Source organism: Canis lupus, chromosome 27, assembly GCF_011100685.1.
Source record: "Canis lupus familiaris isolate Mischka breed German Shepherd chromosome 27, alternate assembly UU_Cfam_GSD_1.0, whole genome shotgun sequence".
Lineage (NCBI taxonomy): Eukaryota > Metazoa > Chordata > Mammalia > Carnivora > Canidae > Canis > Canis lupus.
Window position 1 is genome coordinate 38,051,035 of NC_049248.1, and position 25,336 is coordinate 38,076,370.

At 32.2% G+C, this 25,336-nt stretch overlaps 1 protein-coding gene and 1 pseudogene across 2 annotated transcripts in view; one reads left to right on the top strand and one right to left on the bottom strand.

Annotated features, from left to right (window-relative positions):
• The window catches only part of ARID2 (AT-rich interaction domain 2), a 169,148-nt gene that overhangs the window by 79,097 nt on the left and 64,715 nt on the right, over positions 1 to 25,336 (top strand). For both annotated transcript variants that reach the window (XM_038577417.1, XM_038577418.1), the window contains exons 4-7: positions 5,781 to 5,914; positions 13,265 to 13,483; positions 16,830 to 16,897; positions 25,211 to 25,277. In XM_038577417.1, coding sequence (XP_038433345.1) covers positions 5,781 to 5,914; positions 13,265 to 13,483; positions 16,830 to 16,897; positions 25,211 to 25,277 — 488 coding nt within the window. The remainder of the gene's footprint in view (positions 1 to 5,780; positions 5,915 to 13,264; positions 13,484 to 16,829; positions 16,898 to 25,210; positions 25,278 to 25,336) is intronic.
• On the bottom strand, positions 17,321 to 19,234 carry LOC102151578 (annotated as a pseudogene).

Sequence of the window (25,336 nt, forward strand, 5' to 3'; positions counted from 1 at the left end):
GCTTGGTGGTCCATGTACCCTGACATCCCAGCTCCAGGGAGCTTTTTGATGTACACATTACATATTTTAGCTTAAGAAATTCTTTTATTATGTCAGTGATTATCACTTTTGTTCCATTTATTCTGGTCTTTCCTTCAGGACCAGCAGGTATTTTTTTCTTGTCTTTTTTGTTCTTTGATCTGTTTGATCCCCTGTTTATCATATATATATCTCATTTTTATCCACCAGTTTCATTAGTTCTTTTTTTTTTCCATATACAAGTTTCTCAAGCTTGTCTTCTGCATTACCCAGGTGATCTTCTACATTGTCATGTCATTCTTTCATGTCCTCCTTTTGAGGGGATATTCCTGGTCAAAGAAATTTCATTACTTTTATAGTTTCCAAGTCACCACATTTGATTTGTGCCTGTTGTGTTTATAAAGCATATCAATCGAGATCTAGTTGCTTGAAAACACTTGATGACAGCCTTTCTATGCTTATGCTTTTCATAGGTGCCCCGCATCCCTGAGGTCTTTGGGGTGATCTTGACAAAGAAGGTGTAGGTGAAATTTATTTAAAAAATTTTTTTAATTTAAATTCAATTTTTAATGTATCGCATATTATTAGTTTTGGAGGTAGAATTTAGTGATTCATCATTTGCATATAACACCCAGTGCTCATTACATCAAGTATTCTCCTTAATGCTCATCACCCAGTTTACCCTCATCCACCTCCCCTCCAGCAACCCTCAGTTTGAGTTTCTTATGGATTATCTTCCTCTCTGATTTTGTCTTATTTTTCCTTCCCTTCTCCTATGTTCAGCTATTTTGTTTCCTAAATTCCACATATGAGTGGAATCATATGGTATTTGTATTTCTGACTGACTTATTTTTTGTAGCATAATACCCTCTAGTTCCATCCACATTATAAAATTTCATTCTTTTTGATGGCTGAGTGATATTCCATCGTATTTATATACCACATCCTCTTTATCAGTTCATCTGTCAGTGGACATCTAGGCTCCTTCCATAATTTGGATATTGTGGACATTGCTGCTATAAACATTGGGGTGCATGTTCCCTGTACGGTGAAATTTATAAAGGACTTTGCCTCCCTGCAGAACCACTGAGCTCAACTCAACTTTATAGAAGTTCTTTTTTAGATAACTGATACTCTGGCTCCCATTATCAGACACATACTCACTTTATATTCATTTCTTAGTAGCTGAAGGAAATCTAAATGAACTTTCTTTTATATGTTTTCTGGCCTAGGATATCTTTCACTTTTCACTAGATCACATTAGTGTCTTAAAGAAGTGTTTTGCAAGTTACTCTTGTGGATCCTTGAAGTTGCTTTTAATGAACCAGAAATTCTGAAAGTTTTTAGCTTACAAATAATGCTGTATTCCTCTATTTTTATTCTTTAGAGGTCATTGCAATTAGATTTAAGGGAAGAAATGAATATGTGTCCTTGAACTGTCATCTTTAGCTAAAAACATTTCAAAAAGTTGCTATATTGAAGTGTTCCCAATCATATTCATTTGATTCTTTTTCTAGATCTAAGAATAATCAAGAGTTTTCTTGAATATTGTTGTTCTTGTTAATGTTAATTTCCAAGAATTCTACCAAAGTATTTACAGTTGAAACTATATCTGGGAATTGCTTTAAAATAATGTGATAGAGGATTGTGAAGATAATTGCATATAGATTTGGAATTTTATATCGTGAAAGATATTTTTAATTTTCCAAGAGTTTAATTTCTTTCCTAGAAAAAAAAACTTTCTTTGAATTGTATTGTGGTTAGAGAACGTGCCCTATATATTTAATCTGACATTTATTATGGTTTTCAGTGTGAATTGATATATGACCAATTTTGTAATTTCCTTGGAGTTTCAAAAAGAAATTCATTATATGTCTAATAAATCAATCTTACCAGTGATTATATTCAAATTTCGTACAACCTAATTTGTTTTTTTGTGTACTTAATCTGTCAGATATTACAAGAGGTTAAATTTTCCTGTATTCATAATAATACTGCCCATATTATTTGATGCTATTTTAAATGGACTCTTAAGCCACTACCCTGCATTGTATTTGTATTGGTCACATTTATTAAGGTTTTTAATTAAATAGTACCATTTAAAATAATTTCTCTATTATATGCCATCTGTTCATAATTGCCTTCCTCTATATCTGTAACCTGTGACATAGAGGCTACCATAAAATAAATTAATGCTAAGTTGAAGAAAAAGAAGATAAAACTCATCCCACCTGAATCTGTTCCTATCTGGATTGCAATATTTACCAGTGTTGAGTTAAATATGTAGTGTAGTAGGCAGATTACTGTAAGAACTCAGTAAATACTTACTTGATTAATATATTAAGTATTCAAAGTGATGTCATTGACCCTGAGAAGAGTGAAATGTACAATCTAGCATTGTAATTTAATGAGCGAACACAAAATATCCTTCAGTGTATAAGCTCAAGGTCGTGATAGAGAAATCAGAAAACTTAGACTTTGAAATGTAACTCTGTATTTTAGCTGCTTTCTCTTAACTGTTATTACTTTTTAGTTTTTAGAAGTATATAACTCCTTTAAAAGCCAAAGACTTTGTGCTTGTTTATTGAGAGAAACAGGAGATCAAAACTGGGTGCCAAAACCTTAGTTGAACTAAGAAGAAAAGTTGAGTCTTGGTTTGAAATATTTAATCATGACAGAACAAGTTGTGGTCCTCAAGCCAGGAACATAAAAATTTCAAATACCTTATTAATTTACCTAAACCACAGATTTTGGGGGAGTGGAACTAAAAATCATTTGGGAGGAATAGGGTAGAATGTGTCAAGGAACCGGAGGTCATATTTTTTTAACATTTTAAGAAAATTTGAATTATAAAGGGTTTCATGTATATAATACACTGTTTATTAATGAGTATATAGGGTTTGTGTTGTTGTCAAGCACTCTATATTGCACTCCATTTTGGGTATTTGGGAGGGAAAAATCGTATTTATGGTCCTTCTTTAGTAGTAATACTGTTTTCTCTCCTAGCTGTAATAAAAAACACAAATTTCAAATCTGCTCTGCTCAATTATGACTAACAAATTTATAGAAAGTATCATAAACATATTAATAATGGAAAGTTTTTATTTTAAAATTATTTTGTTATTTTTATTATGTTTAGATAAAAATTATTTAATAAAAATTATTTATCTTTAGTTTGTTTTTAACCTTTCCACAAGGAGTTTCGTCAATTCTGAAAGACTGTACTCTCTAAAATACCTGTCAGTACTATTGCCTGATTGATGTGGATAATCTCTCATTTACAGAAAATATGTCACGTAATTTTTGAGCAGATGTTTTTATCTTTTTTTTTTTAGGTGTTTGTATCTATAAATTTATATATACTCTTCTTTTTTGTGATATCTGCATTAGAAATCCAAAAAGAATCGGCTTGAGAAATAAATATCATTATTTACCTATTTAAGTCCATTGTGGGTCTATCTTGGAGAGAGACTGCTTCTTTTTAATCATCCTTTAGTTTTGTTTTATGGTTTTAGACTGTAAGTCTATATGCTGGGGGGACATCCCCAGGATCAGGGTGAAATGTGTGCAGCTGCATACTCTCCTCAATGTTCAAAGGTTATATCTGCATGTATGTCTCTACTTTAGTATGCTATGTCTCCAAAAGTAAAGAAAAATGTTGGATTCGTTAGCTAGCAAACTGCCAGCTAGGAAAGAGTTCCTTGCTCAAATTGAGCTTATATGGAGAATTTAGAAGGAATGTAGAGGGACAGTTTAATTTCTTTCCAGGCTCAAAGATGTGAATTATTGTCCCTTGTAAAACTGAAAGGGGAAAATAAGGAATGGTAACGATTTTCTATGTCATTAGTTTTTATATTTGTAAAATTATAGTTTCCATTTATCCCATCTTGGAAGTTAAGGTTTGGTGCTAAAAATAATACTTCTGAAATCATCGTATATCTTTATTGATAACCCCCTTTCCTCATCTCAGCTGTCTATAACTAAAAAGGAAAGGGGTGGGTAGCTGTAGGACTTTGAAAATAGCTACTAATGGGCTTGGTACCTGCTTGGATCAGGAATGGCTAAAGAGATGATCTGTAAAATAATCAAATCTAGATCTTTTCTGTGGTAAATATAAGTCATAATCAGCTCAGCTTCTAATCTGTGAAGTGTAGTAACAAGTTTGTTAGCTACAGTGTTGTATTTGACAAGAGTTTGACTTGTTTCCCTATTTTAAAAGTTTACTTGGAAATCTTATTATAAACAGGTAGGTTGAGGATTCAGAAATCTAATTAATGTCAAGAGGATTAATCAGGGGTGCCTAGATGGCTCAGTCAGTTGAGCATCCAGCTTTTGATTTTGTCTTAGGTCACATCCTCATGGGTAGTGGCATCCAGCCAGCATGGGGCTCTGTGCACAGTGAGGAGTCAGCTTAAAGATTCTCTCCCTCTGCCCTTCCCCTCATTTGTATGCTTGCTTGAGTGCTCGTGCTCTCTCTTTCTCTCTCTCCATCTCTCAAGTAAATAATCTTTTTTAAAAAAGAGGATTGGTATGCCTGGGTGGTTCAGTTGGTTAAGAGTCTGCCTTTGGCTTGGATCATGATCCTGAAGGTCCTGGGATCAATCCCTGCATCAGGCTCCCTGCTCAACGGGGAGTCTGCTTCTCCCTCCCTCCACTCTCCTCCCCTAACTCATGCATGCATGTGGGTGTGCCCTCTCTCTTAAAAATAAATAAAATTTTAAAAAATTAAAAATTAAAAACAGAATTAATCATACCCAGTAATGGTAATACAGTAGGGGATATAGGAACTATCTTATAAATTAGTTAAAATACATTAGGCCATCACTTTTGGATTGGAATTTATTTAGAACGAGCATACCATTTCCAATGTCTGTCCAGAGAAAAATATTCAAATAAGTGCACAGATTAAGCTTATTGCTGTTGCATGATTTGTGACAGCAAAAATCAAAACTGAAAGTAGTTAAGTATATCATTAGAGATCTAGTTAAATTATTATGTATGAATAGGGTCAAATATTATATAGCTGTTAAGAAAAACTGAGGCAGTATTAATGTATTGACATACTTAGATCTCTAAAATATATATATATTTTTTAATTTTTTTAAATTTTTATTTATTTATGATAGTCACACAGAGAGAGAGAGAGGCAGAGACACAGGCAGAGGGAGAAGCAGGCTCCATGCACCGGGAGCCCAATGTGGGATTCAATCCCAGGTCTCCAGGATCGCGCCCTGGGTCAAAGGCAGGCGCCAAACCGCTGCGCCACCCAGGGATCCCAAGATCTCTAAAATATATTGTAAATAAAATTAGGCACAGAAAATATATGTATTCCAGTATGTACATGAATCTGGTGAGTGGTTATCTCTGGTGATTGAGATTGAGCGTGACCAAAGGTTAGAGAATATCATTTTCACTTGGCTTTTAAGTGACCATGTGTAATTTTTTAAATCAGTAAGTCGAATGTTCTCCCATTCATGTACATGGATTTGTTCTTTGATATTACCTAGTTTTGTATGTTTATTTGAGTTAGTGGTCTGTTTTTTTCTAAAAATATAAAAACACTTTAGAAGTATTGCATGATTTTTGTCTGCAGTATCACTATTGAAGTGACTGTTTCACTAATATCAGAGATTTATGGTATCTTATTTTTTTTAATTTTGGGCCTCGGGAAGGAAAACAGATACATGTGATACAAGTTAAAAGATAAGAGATAAGATATAAATCTATTTGTAAAAGTCTGTTGTATTGTTTTTCTATTTCAGTTACCTAGAAAAGTACGAGAAAGTTCATCATTTTGGGGAGGATGATGATGAGGTACCACCAGGCAATCCAAAGCCACAGCTTCCTATTGGTGCAATTCCATCTTCCTACAATTACCAGCAACACAGTGTGTCAGGTAAATATCATTAAAAATTGTCCAGTTATGAATTAGGAAAATAACATCATCCATTGAATTAATTCTTTACTTTGCACATGTAACTTTGAAAGACCAACATCTAATTGGTATCAGGGCCCTTTCTGTAATAGGCTGTATACGATTTTTAGTTGCAGGAATTTTCAGAGTTACAAATACCTGTAAATTTCAAGTGAAGTTTTTTCCCTTTTTTTTGACTGATGGTCAGTTTAATTTGAATAGTTACTAAAATAAGAAGAAAGTCATGTAGGATTAGAGAGGCCAAGAATACTCAGCATTTACTAGATTTTCTACAATTGCTGGAATTCCAAGCATCAAAATTCCTCAAAAATATTTCTTACTATTTGAGTTTTTTTTTTTTCCCATGGTACCAGGAATAAGATTTTTTTTTCATGTAAGTCATTCTTAACAATGGTTATAGAGGAATCTGCAGCTAAAAAGATCAGGACTCAAATTGAAAATAATTAGGTTGAGAGTTTAATAAAATGTTATTGAGGCAGAGTAGATGGGGGTTCCTCTGTAGTAGCTTTGAGTGTTGAGACTGTGATGACTAGGAAGAGATCTCAGAAGAAACAAGCCTCTTCAGTCACCAACATTTGGCCTAAAAAAAAAGGAGATACAACTTTTTTAAGGCTATGTTGTTGATAAAACTTATAATTTTCTAGATAATTTATTATTCTTCATTGGTTCTAATCCCAGCCTCTTTTTTTTTTTTTAAGATTTTATTTATTTATTCATGAGAGACAGAGAGAGAGAGAGAGAGTCAGAGACAGGCATAGGCAGAGGGAGAAGCAGGGTCCATGCAGTAGCCTGATGCGGAACTCGATCCCAGGACTCCAGGATCATGCCCTGGGCCAAGGCAGGCGATAAACCGCTGAGCCACCCAGGGATTCCCTTGTCCCAGCCTCTTATAGATAATCACTAGATTTTAGCTTTCTCGTGTCAGTATCATTTTATTCTCCATTATTTATTTTCAAAGTTTTTTTCACTTTGAATTTGACTCCATATTTCTTCCTCAACCAGTATTAACTGAAAAAACAGAATCTCCTAGAATCTGATCATTACTAGAAGAGGCTTTATCATCTAATGTTTTTGTATAATGGAGATGGGAGTTGGTGATGAGTACAAACCAAACCTCACTTTATTTTTAATACGTAGTTTATTATCCAGGAACCAAGGTTAAATTAAAGGAGAACATTTTAAGTCACCGTGTAGAAAATCTTGCTAATAGTTTAAGCTGATAAAATGGAGTGATTTATTAAGTGATATACCCTCTGTTCCTAAAAAGGGCTAATGTGATCATTATTAAATTCAAGGATATTATAGAGGATATTCCTGCATTGAATGAGACATAATTATACTAATGGTCTTTAAGACCATTTTTAGCTTTATATAACTCTGTGTTGCTATATTACAGTAATAGAACTATTCAGTTTCTTGTCTACTGTTATGGCTTCCCAAATTGACCCATTTCTCCTCTTGATCATATTTAAAATGAAATGTTTTCTGGATCTGTTTTTTCTTTCCTTTCCTTCCTTAAATTAGAAACTGATTACCTCAAGAAAAAAGATGTGAAATATTTCTGGTATTTCAGAAACCTAATGAAAGTCATTGATGGAGTTATACAAGTTAAGGGAATAACAGAATTGCTTAACTTGGTGTTAGAATAACTCCTTTCTGATATGCTGTCATATATATGTCTTCTTTTTTATTATTTATTTTTAGAATAAGTTTTTTAAATTTTATTAAGTTCAGTTAATTAACATATAATGTATTCCTGGTTTCAAAGGCAGAGATAAGTGATTCATCAATCATATAATACCTAATGCTCATTGTATCATGTGCCACCCAGTTACCCTGCCCCCCGACCTCTCTCCCTTCCAGCAATCCTGTTTATTTCCTGTGATTAAGAGTCTCTTGTGGTTTGTCCCCGTCTCCAATTTCATCTTGTTTTATTTTTTACTCTCTTCCCTATGATCCTGTTTTGTTTACTAAATTCCGCATAAGAGTGAGATCATATGGGATCCCTGGGTGGCGCAGCGGTTTGGCACCTGCCTTTGGCCCAGGGTGCGATCCTGGAGACCCAGGATTGAGTCCCACGTCGGGCTCCTGGTGCATGGAGCCTGCTTCTCCCTCTGCCTGTGTCTCTGCCTCTCTCTCTCTCTCTCTCTCTCTCTCTGTGTGACTTTCATTAAAAAAAAAAAAGAGTGAGATCATATGATAATTGCCTTTCTCTGATTGACTAATTTCACTTAGCATAATGTCCTCTAGTTCCATCCACATCATTGTAAATGGCAAGGTCTCAAATTTTTGATGGCTGAGTAGTATTCCAGTGTGTGTGTATGTGTGTGTGTGTGTGTGTGTGTGTGCGCGCGCGCGCGCACCACATCTTCTTTATCCATTCATCTGTTGATGGCTGTTTCTGTTATTTGGCTATTATGGACATTTCTGCTATAAACATTGGGGTGTATGTGCTCCTTTGGATCACACTATACTTATCACTTTGGGGTTAATACCAAATAGTGCAATTGCTGGGTCAGCTTTATTTTTAACATTTTGAGGAACCGCCACAATGTTTTCCAGAGTTGGCTACACCGGCTTGCAGTCCCACCCCCACCAACAGTGTAAGAGGGTTCCCATTTCTTTGCACCTTGCCAACATCTGTTGTTTCCTGACTTACTAATTTTTAGCCATTCTTGAGCATTTTTTCATGTGTCTAAAGCTCTTTATAGATTCTGGATACTAGCCCTTTATCTGATGTATCATTCGCAAATATCTTCTTCTGTTCTGTAGATTGCCTTTTGGTTTTGTTAGCTATTTCCTTTGTTGTACAAAAGTTTTTTATCTTGATGAAGTCCCAATAGTTCATTTTTGCTTTTGTTTCCCTTGCCTTTGGAGATGTATCTAGCAAGAATTTGTGGCTGCTGAGGTCAAAGAGGTTGCTGCCTGTGTTTTTCTCTAGGATTTTGATGGATTCCTGTCTTTCTTTTAGGTCTCATCCATTTTGAGTCTATTTTTGTGTATGGTGTGAGAAATAGTCCAGTTTCATCTTCTACATGCGGCTGTCCAATTTTCCCAACACCATTTATTAAAGAGACTTTTTTTTTTCCAATGGATACTTTTTCCTGCTTTGTCAAAGATTAGTTGACCGTAGAGTTGAGGGTCCATTTCTGGGCTCTCTATTCTGTTCCATTGATCGATGTGTCTGTTTTTGTGCCAGTACCATACTATCTTGATGATTATAGCTTTGTCATAGAATTTAAAGTTGGAATTGCGATGCCACCAGTTTTGGTTTTCCTTTTCAACAATCCTTCGGCTATTTGGGGTCTTTTCTTCTTCCATACAAATTTTAGGATTTTTTGTTCCAACTCTGTGAAGATAGCCCATGATATTTTGATAGGGATTGCATGGAATATATAGATAGCTCTAGGTAGCTTAGACATTTGAACAATATTTATTCTTCCGATCCATGAGCATGGAATGTTTTTTCATTTCTTTTTGTCTTCCTCAATTTCTTTCATGAGTGTTCCATAGTTTTTGAGTACAGATCTTTTGTCTCTTTGGTTTTGGGTACAATTGTAAATGGGATTGACTCCTTAATTTCTCTTCTGTCTCATTGTTAGTGTATAGAAGTGCAACTTATTTCTGTGCATTGATTTTTATATCCTGCCAATTTGCCAAATTTTTATATGAGTTCTAGCAATTTTGTGGTGGAGTCTTTTGGGTTTTCTGTATACTGCATCATGTCATCTGCAAAGAGTGAGGGTTTGACTTCTTGTCGATTCAGATGCCTTTTATTTCTTTTTGTTGTCCTACAGAATATTTGTGACTACATATTTTCTTTTTACTTTCTTTGTAGGTTTGGACGAATGTGTGTGTATCACGAGACGTTTATATTGTTAATATTCAGAAAAACTATTCTAAAATATTTTTTGTATATTTTTTGTTTGGAGTTGGATTTGCCTAAAATATTTTGAAATAATATTTTGAAATAATAAATTTCAATAGACAGCTTTTAGGACATTTAGTATAGAGTGCTATTTTACTTGTTATAATATTGATAGAATATGGAACCAAAGTTTCCTTAAAGATACTGACTCTGGCTTTAAGTGGCCAAAAAAAATATTTAGCAGATTTTGCCTGGAGTTTTAGGACTATTAAATACTGGCATCAATATTTGACAGTTTTGTCTCTTATTTGCATGTTTTTCATGCTTTTCCTTGCCATAAATACCTAATCCTTTGTTTTCCTTCTTTCTCTGTTGTGTGTTGCTGTGTATTGATTTTGATGCAGTCAGTTCTGCAGAATTATGGGGTAGATTGTTTAAGGAATTTTTTGTTCATCTTCTCTTACATTTTAAAATAAAAATAAAAATAAATTTATATGCATAAAAATAAAAATAAAAAATTTATATGCATTATCATTAGTAGAAAAATTGTGAAAGGTAAAGTTGACATATGACAACTCATTGACATTGTAGAATTTCAGAGCTAACCAAGGTATTAGTGATCATTAATCCAATCTAATCTGTTTGGTAAAAGGAGGTTAAGCAGTCTGTCCATTTTCATTTTTGTTGCTTGAATTTGGAAAAGTTTTATACAGGATGATTTTTTTTTTAAGCTTTATCAGTTTTAGGGAAAGATTTCCCTTTAATCCTCCATATTTTAATAGATATTTAGTCTATAATAATATTACCAATAATGAAAAGAATGTATTGTGTAATTTCTACAGTATAAACAGCATTCCAGCAACAATTCTCCCTTTCCTTTAAACTGAAAACAAAGAGAAATGATTGCCTCAGATTAAGTTTGTCAGCAGTGATCCATTTGTATAAACTGTCAATCAAAAATGTTGAAAATAAATTTCTAATCCCATATCAATTATGAAATTGTAGCTGTTCAGTCATATATTTCCTTGGGGAAGGGAAGGGATCCTAAAATCTTATAAGCAGTTTCTTTTACATTATGTTAGAAATCTTTACCAAGCCTGATATAGTTAAAGGACTTCTCATAATTATCATATTTATTTATTGTATTTTAATTGGAGATCTCTTTGGCAAAGTCACTTAGGTAAGGATATACTGAATTGAGTATCTGGTGGCATCTTTCATTCTTCAGTAGTGAACAATAGCAATTCTAAGGTCATATTGAATGCACATAAACAAGACTGTGACAAACATTGAATATGGGTTCCCAGTTTTTTTCTATTCAGGAGATTTGTCGAGATCCCTGGGTGGCTCAAAGGTTTAGCGCCTGCCTTTAGCCCAGGGCACGATCCTGGGGCCCTGGGATCGAGTCCCGCGTCGGGCTCCTGGCACAGAGCCTGCTTTTCCCTCTGCCTGTGTCTCTGCCTCTCTCTCTCTCTATGTGCGTCATGAATAAATAAATAAATAAATCTTTTTTTTTTTTTTAAAGGAGATTTGTCTGAAAGTTTCTTGGAAGCTATAATTTAACTATTACTGAGACTTAATATCTCATCATCAATTTCAGTGTACGATATCGAAATATCAAAATCTGTTCCTATGTTCACAGTTTTGTTCCCTTTTCTTCAGATTTTATGTTTATCTTATGTTATTAGAAATTTCATTTCTCAAGTTTGTAGAAAATGAACAATATATTATTCAGTTTTAAATATTATAAAGAATTGTGTCATAGTAATTTATAACTATTGTGGAACCTCTTTATCATTATATTATTGGAGAAATTCCTGTAATATTTTAGAATTAAAAGAGGTGTTAGCTTACTTGTCTAAGATGGGAAATAAAGAAAATTCTTTCCTATATGATTTTCTTTTGTGTCATGTTGTGATGATAGATCTCTTCTTGCAATCCATTTAGCAAGGTCTTAAAAAAATTCTTTAAAAAATTCATGTGTTCCTGAAATGTCTCTTCTAAAAGTTTTATTTTCTTCTTCCCATTAAACTAGTTATATCTTTATGTGAAAAATGTACTTGGATTATGTCTGAGGGCATAGCTGCCAAGGCCTAAACTTCCCCAAGTAAGAGTCAGTATTTCTAGAAATATGATGTTTTCTTATATATTATGATAATATAATATATTAGTGTTTTATAACCCCACTTCCCTACCTTCAAAGTGTTGAAGATATTTTAAGTTAATTGTCCTACAGAAAATCTTAGTTACCTCAGTTTAGGCAAAGATTTCTTAGGGCATGAAAGCATGAACCATAAAGGTAAAAATTTAAAAATCAGACTATCAAAAGTAAAACTTGTGCTCTTCAAAGACACTGTTAAGAAAATGAAAAGCCACTATTTGGGAGAAAATATTTATTAAACATATATTAGATAGATAACTCCCATTCAGAACATTTAAAATTGACAATATTAAAATGCTGGCAGAGATGCCAGGCACTCTGTACATTGCTGGTGGAAATGCAAGATGTTATAAGCTACTTTGAAAATAGCTTCACAGTTTCTTACCAGTTTAAACATATACTTATGTCCAGCAATCCACGAATAATAAGAAATATTTCTGCATGAAATTCTGCATATGAATGTTTATAGCAGCAGTGTTCATAAGTCCCAAAAACTGAACCAAATGTCCCTAGACTAGAGAATGGATAAACAAATTGTGTTGTACCCTTACTATAGCACCAAAAGAAACAAACTACTGAGACATGGATATTGACCATGTTCTTTCATTTAACTAAATAAAAGAAGTCAGGTATAAAAGACTACATACAATATGATTCCATTTATTTGTCATTTTGAAATAAAGTTATAGGAACAGAAAGTAGATCAGAGTTTGTGGGTAGAACAGGGGTTTAATTGCAAAAGAGCATAAAGAAACTTTTTGGGATGATGAAAATATTCCAGATCTTCACTGTGGTTGTGTCAAACTCATAGAACTAAAAAGCATGAATTTTACTCTGTTAATGATATTGCAATAAATCTGATCTGAGCAAAAAAGTAATAATTCTCCTACAGTTAGATAAAGAAGGTAGGCAATGTATCTAAAATCATGATATTCTTAAAAATTTCAAAGGAACAAGTATCCCTGGCTTATAATATATAAAAACGAGAAATAGTCCCTTGAAGTACAAGAGTAAAAAGAGTACAGTACGTAAATTTAAATAATGATAAAATAATAATTGGTAATGATATCCAAGAGGGTCTAATAGTAGTACATTTTTTTATATTTTTAATACTTTTTGAAGAATATAATTTTAACTTAAGTTTAGAAAGTTGAACTCATTAAGCTTCTACTCAATTTAAATTTTATAAAGGAAAACAAGCCTCTGTCCTGTAATTGTAAGATATTAACCATAATGTTTTTTAATCCTTGATATACTTCAGGTGTTTTTATTTTTATCTTAGATTATCTGCGTCAAAGTTATGGGCTATCTATGGACTTCAATTCGCCAAATGATTATAATAAATTGGTGCTTTCACTGTTATCTGGACTCCCAAATGAAGTGGACTTTGCTATTAATGTATGCACTCTTCTATCGAATGAAAGCAAGCACGTCATGCAACTTGAAAAAGACCCTAAAATCATCACTTTATTACTTGCTAATGCTGGGGTGTTTGATGACAGTAAGTTTTAAACTGAACCTATTGTGTGATCATTCTATAAAGGTGTTAGGGATTTTTAAAAAAAGATTTTTAAGAAGAAAAATTCCTTTTATTGGTATAATAGCATTCTTTATTTGCTTTTATTATATTAATGTGTTATTTAAGACAATGAATGTTTGGGTTTTTTTAAAACCTTACATATTTTTGAATAGTAATGATCTCACTAGAACTTTGGAAATAAAAATCTTGGATTTTTCTTACAGTAGTTATATGGGTTTCTTGATGTTAGAAGATTGTTTGATAAAATATCCTGATAGAGAAAATTAGGGCCTGGAAGAAATTGTTTTTTTTTTTTTTTTTTTCTAGTGTGTGATTATAATTTTTAATTAAACAGTTTAAGTAAATGCATTTAAAAATTTGCTACCTAAATAAGAGTTTTCAAATATATCATGTCCATTTTACTTGTAGTATTTGCCAAGAAGATTTTTATATAAGTCAAATTCTTTATTTTCTGTGACATTCTCTCATTAAATCTAGGTTACTAAGACTAAATTGCTCATTTCTCTCATTGTAGTTTAAAAGGGATTTAGAAAATATGTTTTGAGAACATGTAGAAAATATATTAGCTGAATGTTATTGATATACAGTTTTTTCTTGCTAATAATCATCCCTCCTTCTATTCCAATGCCATTGTAACTTCTTTATTCCAGAAGTATATATTATTAAAGGATAAGGCATGGGGGTAATTCCTAGACTACATGAATCAAAAGCAAATTCTAAGTGTACATAGTCACAAGGAAAGAGGTATTTAATTTTTATCCCCTGGGGAAAAGATTCAGCAGTTCAAGACAAAACTACCATAATGTCTTCCCAACAATTCAGATATATTGGGGGGAGGAAAGATAAGGTAATGACATATTGAAATTATTTTGTCATATAGAAACTGTATAGCACAGTAGAGACAGTTTGAGAGAAAATTTCTTATATTTTATAGATTTATGACCATTGTTTTTATCTTTAAATAGCAACATGTTTGCAAATGAGTTCATTTTTCTGCAATTTGATTTGGGTCAAGTAGTATACTTTTCAAACATAATTTTATTTGGGACTGTCTAAGTAGGATTCCTTAGAATTTGACAGGTACTTCGGTTGTATGAAGACAATTTTGAAATGTTTAAACAAAAGTGAAATTAGTTTCTCACCCTGCCTGAAAGTCTCATTGGTTACATGAGGGAGGAACAAAGTACTTTACTTCTCAGTTTATATCATAACTTTGGAGATCTAAATTTGGTAGATTTGTCTCACCTTCATGTTCTGTGGTTCCTAATGTTTTGATCTTTTAAGAACATCTTTTAGCATTTAATACAGAATAAAGTTAAAATTTTTCACATTTAGAAACCTTAAAATGAAGTTTTTAGAAAAATAATTCTCAAACCAGAACAATTTTAGTAGTCCTTGAATAAGGATTATATATGTGTGTGTGTGTATATATATATGTATATACATGCTACTATATATATGTGTGTGTATATACATATATGTGTTTATGTGTGTGTATATATGTATATATATATATGGTAAAAGTTTTCTTAGCAAATTTTGCTCTAAGGCATGACATTCTTCAGACCTAGTTGATCTTTCTGCATTTTTTAGTCACTTCTATTTATCTAAAAACCTAAATCATTATTCATTGTAGCAATCTAAAACTAATAATCTAGCAAATGATATTTAAGGAATATTACTATCATTCCAGTAGTCAGAAGTTTAAGAGTTCCAGAGTTCCAGAGTACATAGGGATTTTATGAAGACACTATACTTAAAACCGTGATTTGCATTAGGAAAATAAATACTTTGACTTTGAGGATTATCAATATATTTGATTTGGTTAGGCTTTTGAGAGGTTTTGATTTATTTCTTAGAGTATAGAATTTTAATAAGAGATAAAAGTAGATGACACTTCCTTTAGAAAGTGTGGAATGTTTATATTTTTTGTGTGTATGAAGAAGTATAATAAAAATTCTATTTAACAAAAAAATTTTATTTTTCCATTTTATATTTCCATCCAGTATTCTTTTCCCAGTGAAGTTTTTCTTTATAAGGTTTTTTTCAGGACAAACAAATCCTTGTTTCTCTTTAGTGGTATGTGGGCTTCATTTTTCTAATTAAGCTGCTACTTATATGTAAGTGTGATATTTTATGAAATTCTTCTTTAGGACATAATAGTTTATTAAAAACTTTCACATCTATTTTATCATTTCCTCATGACCCTCTTATCAGTATTAAAATTCATTGATAAACTTAATTTATGTTAACATTTACTCCTCACTCTTTTTAGTGTGTTTTTCAATGAAAATTCTTATTCTAACCTAAATACTTCGTAAACTTTATCATACTTAATATTAAGGAAATATTAGGTCTGTACCTAAAGGCATAATAAGATTATAAAGATTCAGTGAACCTACAACTGAAAATATATCCATTTGTTAGGTTAATCACAACACATCCATTAAGGAGGCTTACTTTTGTTTTTTAAAGAATTCTTTTCACAAAACTAGTTTTTCTATTAACAATTACCACTGTATAGTTTTCTGAAAGAAGTAGCTTTCATTACAGAATTAATATCATAGTTGATGAAAGCACTTCCCTAATTTTTAAAGGCAGATGGTTGGTTATGTATCACAGTTTAAGACATTTGTATCGTACTACTTTATTGTCTGGTCCCATAAACTGACAGTACCAGCCGGCAGCATAAAGGAGAAAAAATGATGTAACATGTACTTATATGCCTTAATCTTTGTTGTAGGGGGTTGGGGGAGTAGGGTATTATTAAGGTTTTGAATTGAATGATTTGATTTTTCTTCTAAAACAAATGTAAAGAAGCTATAGGCCTGAGTATGTTTCTTAAGGGAGGTTTCATTTGTGGGAATTATTTCCAAACAATGCCTTGCACTAATTATTTGAAATATGTATTAGGCAATTATTTTTGAAATTAACATAAAGATTTAAGATTTTAAAAATCTGGCAACCTGATAGCATTAGCATTAGTTTGACTTTTTGATATTTTTCTTATCTGCAAATGAAACCTAATGTAGAGTAACTTTTAAAGAACTCTTCATTTCCTTTCTTGGTTGTATAAATATTATAAAGATAAGTTCTATAGTTTTATAGAAAGACAAGTTTCTTTGAATTCTGTAATTTAAAAAGCTGTCTCAGAAGAGGTTATCATGACTGTATCATGTACTATGAAATAGTTTTTAACAAAGAAGATACTTAAGTGTTTTTTTACTGTTTTTTTCCACATGCATCTATTAAGGAATTAAGTAAAAGAATAATTTCATTTTACTGAATATATTATTTATTCTTTTAGCTTTAGGATCCTTTTCTACTGTATTTGGTGAAGAATGGAAAGAGAAGACTGATAGAGATTTTGTTAAGGTAACTTATAAAATATTAAACCATTGAATTACATATTGCCAAGGGCCAAGGATCAATGATTGCTCATCTTATACATGCTACTTATACTTTAATCTTTAGTATAATACATAAAGATACCTATTTAAGAGTTGCGACTGAGTAAAAAAATATTTTAAAATACCTAACAGATGAAATTCTGTTTTCATTATACATTGATTTCTGAAAATAATAAATCTGTAACAAAAGCAATAAATCTGAGAATACCTAGATTCTGAGCAGTATTCTAGCTAATTTTCTTAGGTTTGTTATCAGTTCACTTAATCACTCTTTAGTTGTGTCTAATATTTCACTTGATTCATTTGTTAAATTTTATTTGTGTTTTACTTTTATTTATTTTTTAACATGACATCAAGATTTTATTGTCTTCAAAACAAAATATGAAATTTAGAACTGGATCGCTTGGTCCTTTCTCTTCTTATTTCCTCCCAGCTCAAAATACTTGCATCTCTTAATAGCCAGCATTCTCTTCTCTTAGATCTGCAGTTGGGCTCAACACATTCAAGCCTCAGCACAATCTTCTTTGTAGTTTTAGCCTTTTTCTGGAAGATCGGCTTAGTCTGCCCACCATAGCCACTCTGCTTCCTGTCATAATGCCGCTTTCCCTGGGCATAAAGAGAATCTTTGCCTTTCTTGTACTGTGTCACTTTGTGGGGTTGGTGCTTACCACATTTCTTGCAGAAAGTCCGGCGGATTTTAGAACATTCACCATCTTTGCGAGAGCGCTATCGGCACGGAAAGAAGCTGTGTTTTACTTTTAATTTCTAGGCCTTCTCTTTGTATTTTTTCAAATTTACCATTTTGATCTTTTATGCTTTTAATAATTCAAAGAAGATATATTTTAAATATACTTTATTAATATGAAAATTTTGTATAAATATATAATATAGAAATGTAAATATGTATAAATATATAAAATATAAGTCAAAAATTAAATGTGTGTGGACAAAAACACATACACATCTGACAATTCTGATATGTAAGCCTCTTGCAAGTCTAATTGTAGTCACTCTGACTCATGGATTATTCCTTTGTGTTTTATAATGTTGATTTATAAATTTTAGCAAACTCCTCTGTGGGATTTTTTTTTTTTTTAAGATTTTATTTTTACTTATTTGAGATGGAGAGAGAGTACAGGAACAAAGGGTTCAGGGGTGGAGGGGGAGGGAGAAGCAGACTACCCACTGAGCAGGGAGCCTGATGCAGGGCTTATCCCAGGATGCTGAGATCATGACCTAAGCCAAAGGCAGACACTTAACTGACTGAGCCACCCAGGTACCCCTCTGTGGGATTTTTTTATAGATTGGATGCTCATTTCTTCACTTCTTGTTTGCATTTGCCAGTCACCTAAAAAGAAATAGTGGTCAGAATGACTTTATATTAATTTTGTTATTAGAGATTCTCTGATGATTTTAAGAATAAAACCAAACCCATGGGGTTGTGGATCAGGCTAATGATGAAATATTTTAGAGATTGTTTTTCACTCAAACTCAAGTAGTCAACCCCTTTAGCTCCCTTTATTTGAGGATATTAGACCTTCCAATTTCTCACCATGATGTGGACTTGCATATTAATTCCCCACTTCACAAGTACACCCAAAATCCTATATTCTGTCCTCATCCCCACCTATTAAAAGCCAAGCCTCTTGGTTGTAGTTAGGCAAATAATTTCCTTAACTCTAGAAAAGTGGTGATTAAAGAATAAGATGCATGTATTGTATATTACACAATCACAGTGGGGATTGGGGGTTGTCAGTATAATCACTAATCACTTGAAATCTAGAAGACACAAATATGTTGAAGATGACTAGATCACCTCTTGCATGTTTTCATTAATTTCTGCTCTTTATATATTTCTTATATGCTATATTCTTTGGATTTAATATATTGCACTATTTTTAATCTCTTGGGCTGGTGCTTAGATTTGATTTTTGTTTTTTATTTTTTCGATACGTACATTTTAATACATATATTTAAAGCCATGAAATTCTTTCTAAGCACATTTAATTTTATTCTCCCAGTTCTGCTTTTCATGTTTTCATTAAAACTCCACTTAAATTATCTCATAATTTCCATTATGAAATCCTTTTGATACATGGATTATTTTCAAAGAAAGTTTCTTTTTTTGTTTTTGTTTTTTTATTTTTTAATTCATGGATTATTTTCAAAGCAAGTTTCTTTTTTTGTTCTTGTTTTTTTTTTTAATTCCAGTTAATGTGTAGTGCAGTATTAATTTCCATACAAAAATCTTTGCTAATCACAGCAAGTGTGCTCCTTAATCTCCATTACCTATTTCACCCATACACCCACACACCTTCCCTCTGGTAACCATCAGTTTGTTCCCTATAGTTAAGAGTCTGTTTCTTGATTTGCTTCTCTCTCTCTTTTTTCCCCTTTTGCTTATTTGTTTTCTTTCTTAAATTCACATATGAGTGAAATCATATGATATTCATCTTTCTCTGTCTTACTAGCTCTATCCAGGTCATTACAAATGGCAAGATTCCATTCATTTTTTGGTTGAATAATATTTTATATGTATATAATCTACACATATAGAGATGTGGATATAAATATAGATAGATATATACACCACTCTTCTTTATCCATTCATCAGTTGATGTACACTTGGGCTGTTTCCATAATTTGGCTATTGTGGATCATGCTGTTATAAATAAACATCAGAGTGCATGTATTCCTTTGAATGAATATTTTTGTATTCTTTGGGTAAATACCTGGTAGTTAGGATTGCTGGATCCTAGGGTAGTTCTATTTTTAATGTTTTGAGGAACCTCCAGAGTTTTCCAAAGTGACTATACCAGTTTGAATACCCACCAGCAATGCAAGAGGGTTCCCCTTTTGCTACATCCTTACCAACACCTGTTCTTCTTCTGTTGATTTTAGCCATTCTGACAGGTGTGAGGTGATATTTCTTGTAGTTTTGATTTGTATTCTCTGATGATGAGTGATGTTGAGCATTTTTTCATGTCACTTTTGGCCATCTGTATGTCTTCTTTGGAAAAATGTCTGTTCATATCTTCTGCCCACTTTTAATTAGATTATTTATTTTGGGGTATTGAGTTTTATAATTTCTTTATATATTTTGGATTTTATCAGATGTGTCATTTGCAAATATTTTCCCCTGAAAGGAAGTTTCTTAATATCCAAAAAACATGCAAACTTTTTCCAGTTTTCTTTTTCTTACTAATATCTAACTGAATTTCACTATGCAGAAATAATAAACTCTGTATAATCTTAAACTTTTGAAATATTTTCACTTTTATCTATTTCATAGCCTAGCACTGATGAGATTTTATAAACACTTTGTATTTGAAGATGAAATATATTTCGAAGTTGTTGGGTGTAAATTTCTGTGTGTCAGGACAACATGGTTAATCATGGTATTCATATTTACATGTCAGTACTGGCTTTTTTGTCCATTTTTTCCTTCATTTATGGAAAGAGGTATGTTAACACCCAGTGTGATTGTGGAGATGAGTTTTCATATAGTTCTGTTTATATTTCAATACTGATATGTATTGTACATTATAGATGTTAAACCTTTCTGGTCAGTTGAACATGTAAGTATCCTTTTTACCTTTAAGTCTACTTTTTTGTTGATGTTTTTATATCAACATAATACCATCTTCCATTTGTTTTTGGTTTATATGGCTCCTATTTTGCTTTGAACCTTTCTTATCCTTGTATTTTAAATGTTTTTTGTGCCTATTTTTAATTAACAACATATGTTTGGGCTTTTTATTCCATTGTGAAAAACTTTGTTTTAATAAATTAGTGCATTTAGTTGGGCTCCCTCCCCAGCAGGGAGCTTGCTTCTCCCTATCCTCCTTACTCATGCTCTCTCTTTCTCAAAATTAAAAAAAAAAAAAAAAAAAAAAAAAAAAAAAAACCTTAAAAAAATAGTGCATTTATTAAATTTTGATATAATTGTGTTTAAATGTGCAGTGCCTTGAATTGGTTTCTATATGTCTTTACCTTTTTGGTTTTGTTTTCTTCCCTTCCTCCTTTCTTACCTTTTTTTAAAAAATTGATTTAACTGATTATTGTTTATTCTGCCTAATATTAGTTTGATATTTATACACTTTTTCTGTTCTCTTAGTGGTTACACTAGAGATTATAATTTTAACTTTTACTAATTTAGCAAATTCGTACTTTCACCACTTTTTAGATAATGCAGGGACATTAGAACAACTCTCATCTCCATTTACTCACTTTTGATTTGTATTTACTGTACTTGTTACGCATTACTTTGCTCTTTTTCAGACTTCTTAAAACAGAATCTTAGAACATTGGTTTTAAACTTTCCTTCTTGTTTAATGTCAGTATATAAAGCTATAAATTCCTTCTATACACTGCTTGAGTTGTATCCCACAAATTTTCTAATGTTGAGTTTTCATTATCATTTCAAGGAATTTTCAAGGAATTTTCTCATGTCTCATGATTTGTTCTCTGATTTATGGCTAATATAGAAGTATGCCATTTAATTTTTTTTTCAAAGTAGCTTTTACTATTAGTACTATTGTTGATTCATTTTTTAATCACACCATTGTTGTCCAAGAACATAATCTATATGTTATTTATTTATTTATTTATTTATTTATTTATTTATTTAGTGTGCATACATGAAGAGGGCTGGGAACAGGGAGCAGAGGGAGAGAATTTTTAAGCAGCCTCCCACAGACTGCAGACCTTACATGGGACTCAGTCCCATGATCTCTAGATCATGACTTTAGCAAGAGCCACCCTGGCACCCCAGATAAGATCCTTTAAACTTATAAAGACTTGTTTTATGGCTTATCATATGGTCTTAGTGAATGTTTCATGCACACTCGAAAACAATGTATTCTCTACTCTTGTTGTATGAAGGTTTATTAATAACAAGTTAAAGTATTCGACAGTGTTCAAGATTTTTGTATCATTATGCTTTTCTGTATAATTACTCTATAATTTCCTGAGAGGCAAGTGTTAAAATCATCAACAGTATTAAGGTTTATATCTTCTTTTAGTTCTGTCAGTGTTTGTGTATTTTGAACCTGTGTTGCCTATATACTTAAGATTATTACATTTTCTTGATAACTTTTATTTATCATTACATAATATTCCTCTGACCTCTAGTAATATGCCATCTCCTGAAGTCTCTTCACTGGTGTAATTTATCTACAACAGCTTTCTTTCTCTCTTTTTTTCTTCCTTCCTTTCCTTATTTAAGATTTTATTTGAGAGAGAGAGAGAGAACAAGCAGGGCAGAGGGAGAGGGAGAAGCAAGACTCCCCGCTGAGCAGGGAGCCCAACCTGGGACTTGATCCTGGGATCATGACCTGAGCTGAAGGCAGATGCTTAACTGACTGAGCCACCCAGGTGTTTCTACAGCAGCTTTCTTATGATTAATATTTTTATGGTATATCTTTTTCTTCCTTATACATTTCATCTGTTTTTTGTTGTTGTTTTTTGGGTTTTTTTAAAGATTTATTTATTTGAGAGAGAGAGAAAGAGCAGGAGAGGAAGAAGGAATCCCAAGCAGATTCCTTGATGCAGGGCTTGATTTCATGACCCTGAGACGGCAACCTGACCTAGAAACAAGAGTCAGATCCCTAACTGACTAGGCCCTTTTCATCTGTAGTTTTACATACAGTTTCTTAAAGATAGCTTATAGTTGGATCTTGCCTCCTCCTTTCCTGTAATTTGCTTTTTGTGCAATTTCTTCCTTCTCCTCAGTGTATTCAGGCCAATTATACTTCATGAAATTATTGATGTGGTTGAATTTTGGTTCTTGGCTTTTATTTTCCTGAAAATTATATTTTGCCTTTATGTTTGAAAGGTATTTTTGCTGGATATAAAATTGTGCTTGTAAACTATCATCTGAGCAGTTTTAAGGTAAAGTTTCATTGGCATCTCATTTGCATTTTTCCTGACAAGTCAGTTTTAATCTTATTGTCTTGTGTGATCTTTTTTCTCTGACTGCTTTCAAAGTGCTCTCAATCATTGATTTTTATTTTGGTCGGGATGTGTTTTGTTGATGTTTTCTTCATGTTTCTTACTTGGGACTTAGTTAGATCTTTTGTATTTTTCATGAAATTTGGAATATTTTGGCAATTATTCAGATTTTTTCTTTCTTCTCCTATTTTTCTGAGACTATGTTTATCCAAATGTTAGACCATATATTGTCCCACAGGCTACAAAAGTTCTGTTCATTGTTTTTAGACCTTTTTTCTGTGTACCTCATGGATAGTTTCTATTGTTTTCATTTTCTCTTATCCTGTTAAGCGCTTCTAGTCATATTTTTAAATTTTAGGTACTATGTTTTTCAGCTCTAGCAATTCTATTTGATTCTCTCCCATATCTTCCCATTTTTCTCCTAATTATGCTTATACTTTCTTTTAAATCTTTGCCCATATTTAATAAAAAAATAAAAATTGTATTAAAAATGTTTTTAAAGCTTTGGTAATTCCATCTTGAGTCTGTTTTTGTTGAAACTATTTTTGTCTTAGTTATGGGTCATGTTTCCTACTTTCTTTGTACATGAAGTAATTTTTCTATTAGATATGCATATTGGGAATGTGACATTATTGAGTGTTTGGATTTTGGTGACTTTTAAGAATGTAGAACTTTTTTCTGGCGTGTTTTTAATTGACATATGGATTGTGACGTATCTTTTAGAAGATTGTTTTAAAGCTTTGCTGTGATTCAGATAGATTAGCCATTTTTTTCTTTCTTTTCATTTCTTTTTTTTTTTTTTTTTTTGAGATAGATTAGCCTTTAGCACCAGTTTATTCCTACACCTAAGGTATGGCTTTGTTTGGATTTCTCCTGAATTAGCAGGGTATTTAATGAATTTTCTCTATTTTGTGAGTTGTTCAGTTATAGCTCTTCATTAGTTTTCTCCATTTTTTGCTTGGTGTTTTGGATTTTAGCCATCATATGTGTAGTTTTAGTACTCAGCAATCAGTTCAAAGCATTCTTGTGCAGATTAGTTGAGTTCTTTTTCTTCATGACTCCTCTTTCTAGCAAATTTGCTCTCAAATTCTAGTTCTGTTGTCCTTGCTGAACTCTGATCAGCTTCCTCAGCTTAGAAATTGCTATGATCTCTTGGATTTATTGTCCCTGTGCTGTATAGAGTGTCCTATAAAACTATAAGGAAGTGATTGAACTCACTTCATTTGTTTTCCATATTCCAGCAATTAAAGTTTTGCATTGCTATGTTGTCCAATCTCTGAAAACAGTTGTTTTATACATATTGGTTTTGATAGGAAGATGACTGCTGAAGTACCAGTTACTCCATTATGGCCTGAGAAAAAAAGTCTTCCAGGCTTTTTTTTCTTAGATTTTAATTTTATGCATATTTTTACCTCATAAGACATTGTTTTTAGTATTTTATTCATTTATTATTTATTTTGATTTAAACCACATCTACCTTTTCATGTATTTTTCCTTAGTGCTGTTTTGTAGATGAGTTGTCTCAGTTTTCCTTTGCCAGTTTTCATTTTTAAAGGGCAGTTTCACTGTTTAAAGATTTTAGTTTAGGAGATATATTCTTCCATCACTTAGAAAATGTCCCATTGTCTTATGGTTTCTATTATTCTATTTTATTTTTTTAGAAAGTCTGCTATCAGTTTAGTTGTTGTCCTTTTTAATATTATCTGTTCTTTTTCTGCCTTTGCATTCTAGTTGGGGTTCTTTTTTGTCTTTGCTTTTCAGGAATTTTATTATTTTATTTTGATGTTCTTACACATCTTTATCTTTCTTAATTGTTTGGAGTGCTTCTTCAATCTCTAGGTTAACATCTTTGAACCTTTTAAAAAAATTCTTTGCCCAATCTCTTTGAATACTTTTTCTGGCCATTCTCATATTTATGTCCAGTAATTAAATATATAGCACATAATGATGTCTGTATGGATTTTTTTTAAGTACAAATTTAGGGACCTCTGTGTGGCTCGTTCAGTTAAGTGTCAAACTCTTGATTTCAGCTCAGGTCATTATCTTAGAGTTGTGAGAAGGAGCCACATGTAAGGCTCCATGCTGGGCTTGGAGTCTGCTTAAGGTTCTCTCTCTCCCTGTCTGCCCCTTCCCCTTTTACTCTTCCCTTGTCTTTAAAAAAAAAGAAAAAAATCTCTCCCTCTTGCCCTCCCCACCCCCCTTTCTCTCCCTCTTTAAAAATAAATAAGTATATAATGGAAATTTTTTAGTGTATTTGACTATTTTTAAAGTAATAGAATAGTTGTTTCAAATATCAGACTTTAGTATAATAATTTCTTAATTACAGTTTTGGAAAGACATTGTTGATGACAATGAAGTACGTGACCTCATTTCTGACAGAAACAAGTCTCATGGTAAGGCAATAAGAACAATTTAAATAACTTTGAAATATCTACAATAATAAATGAATTAT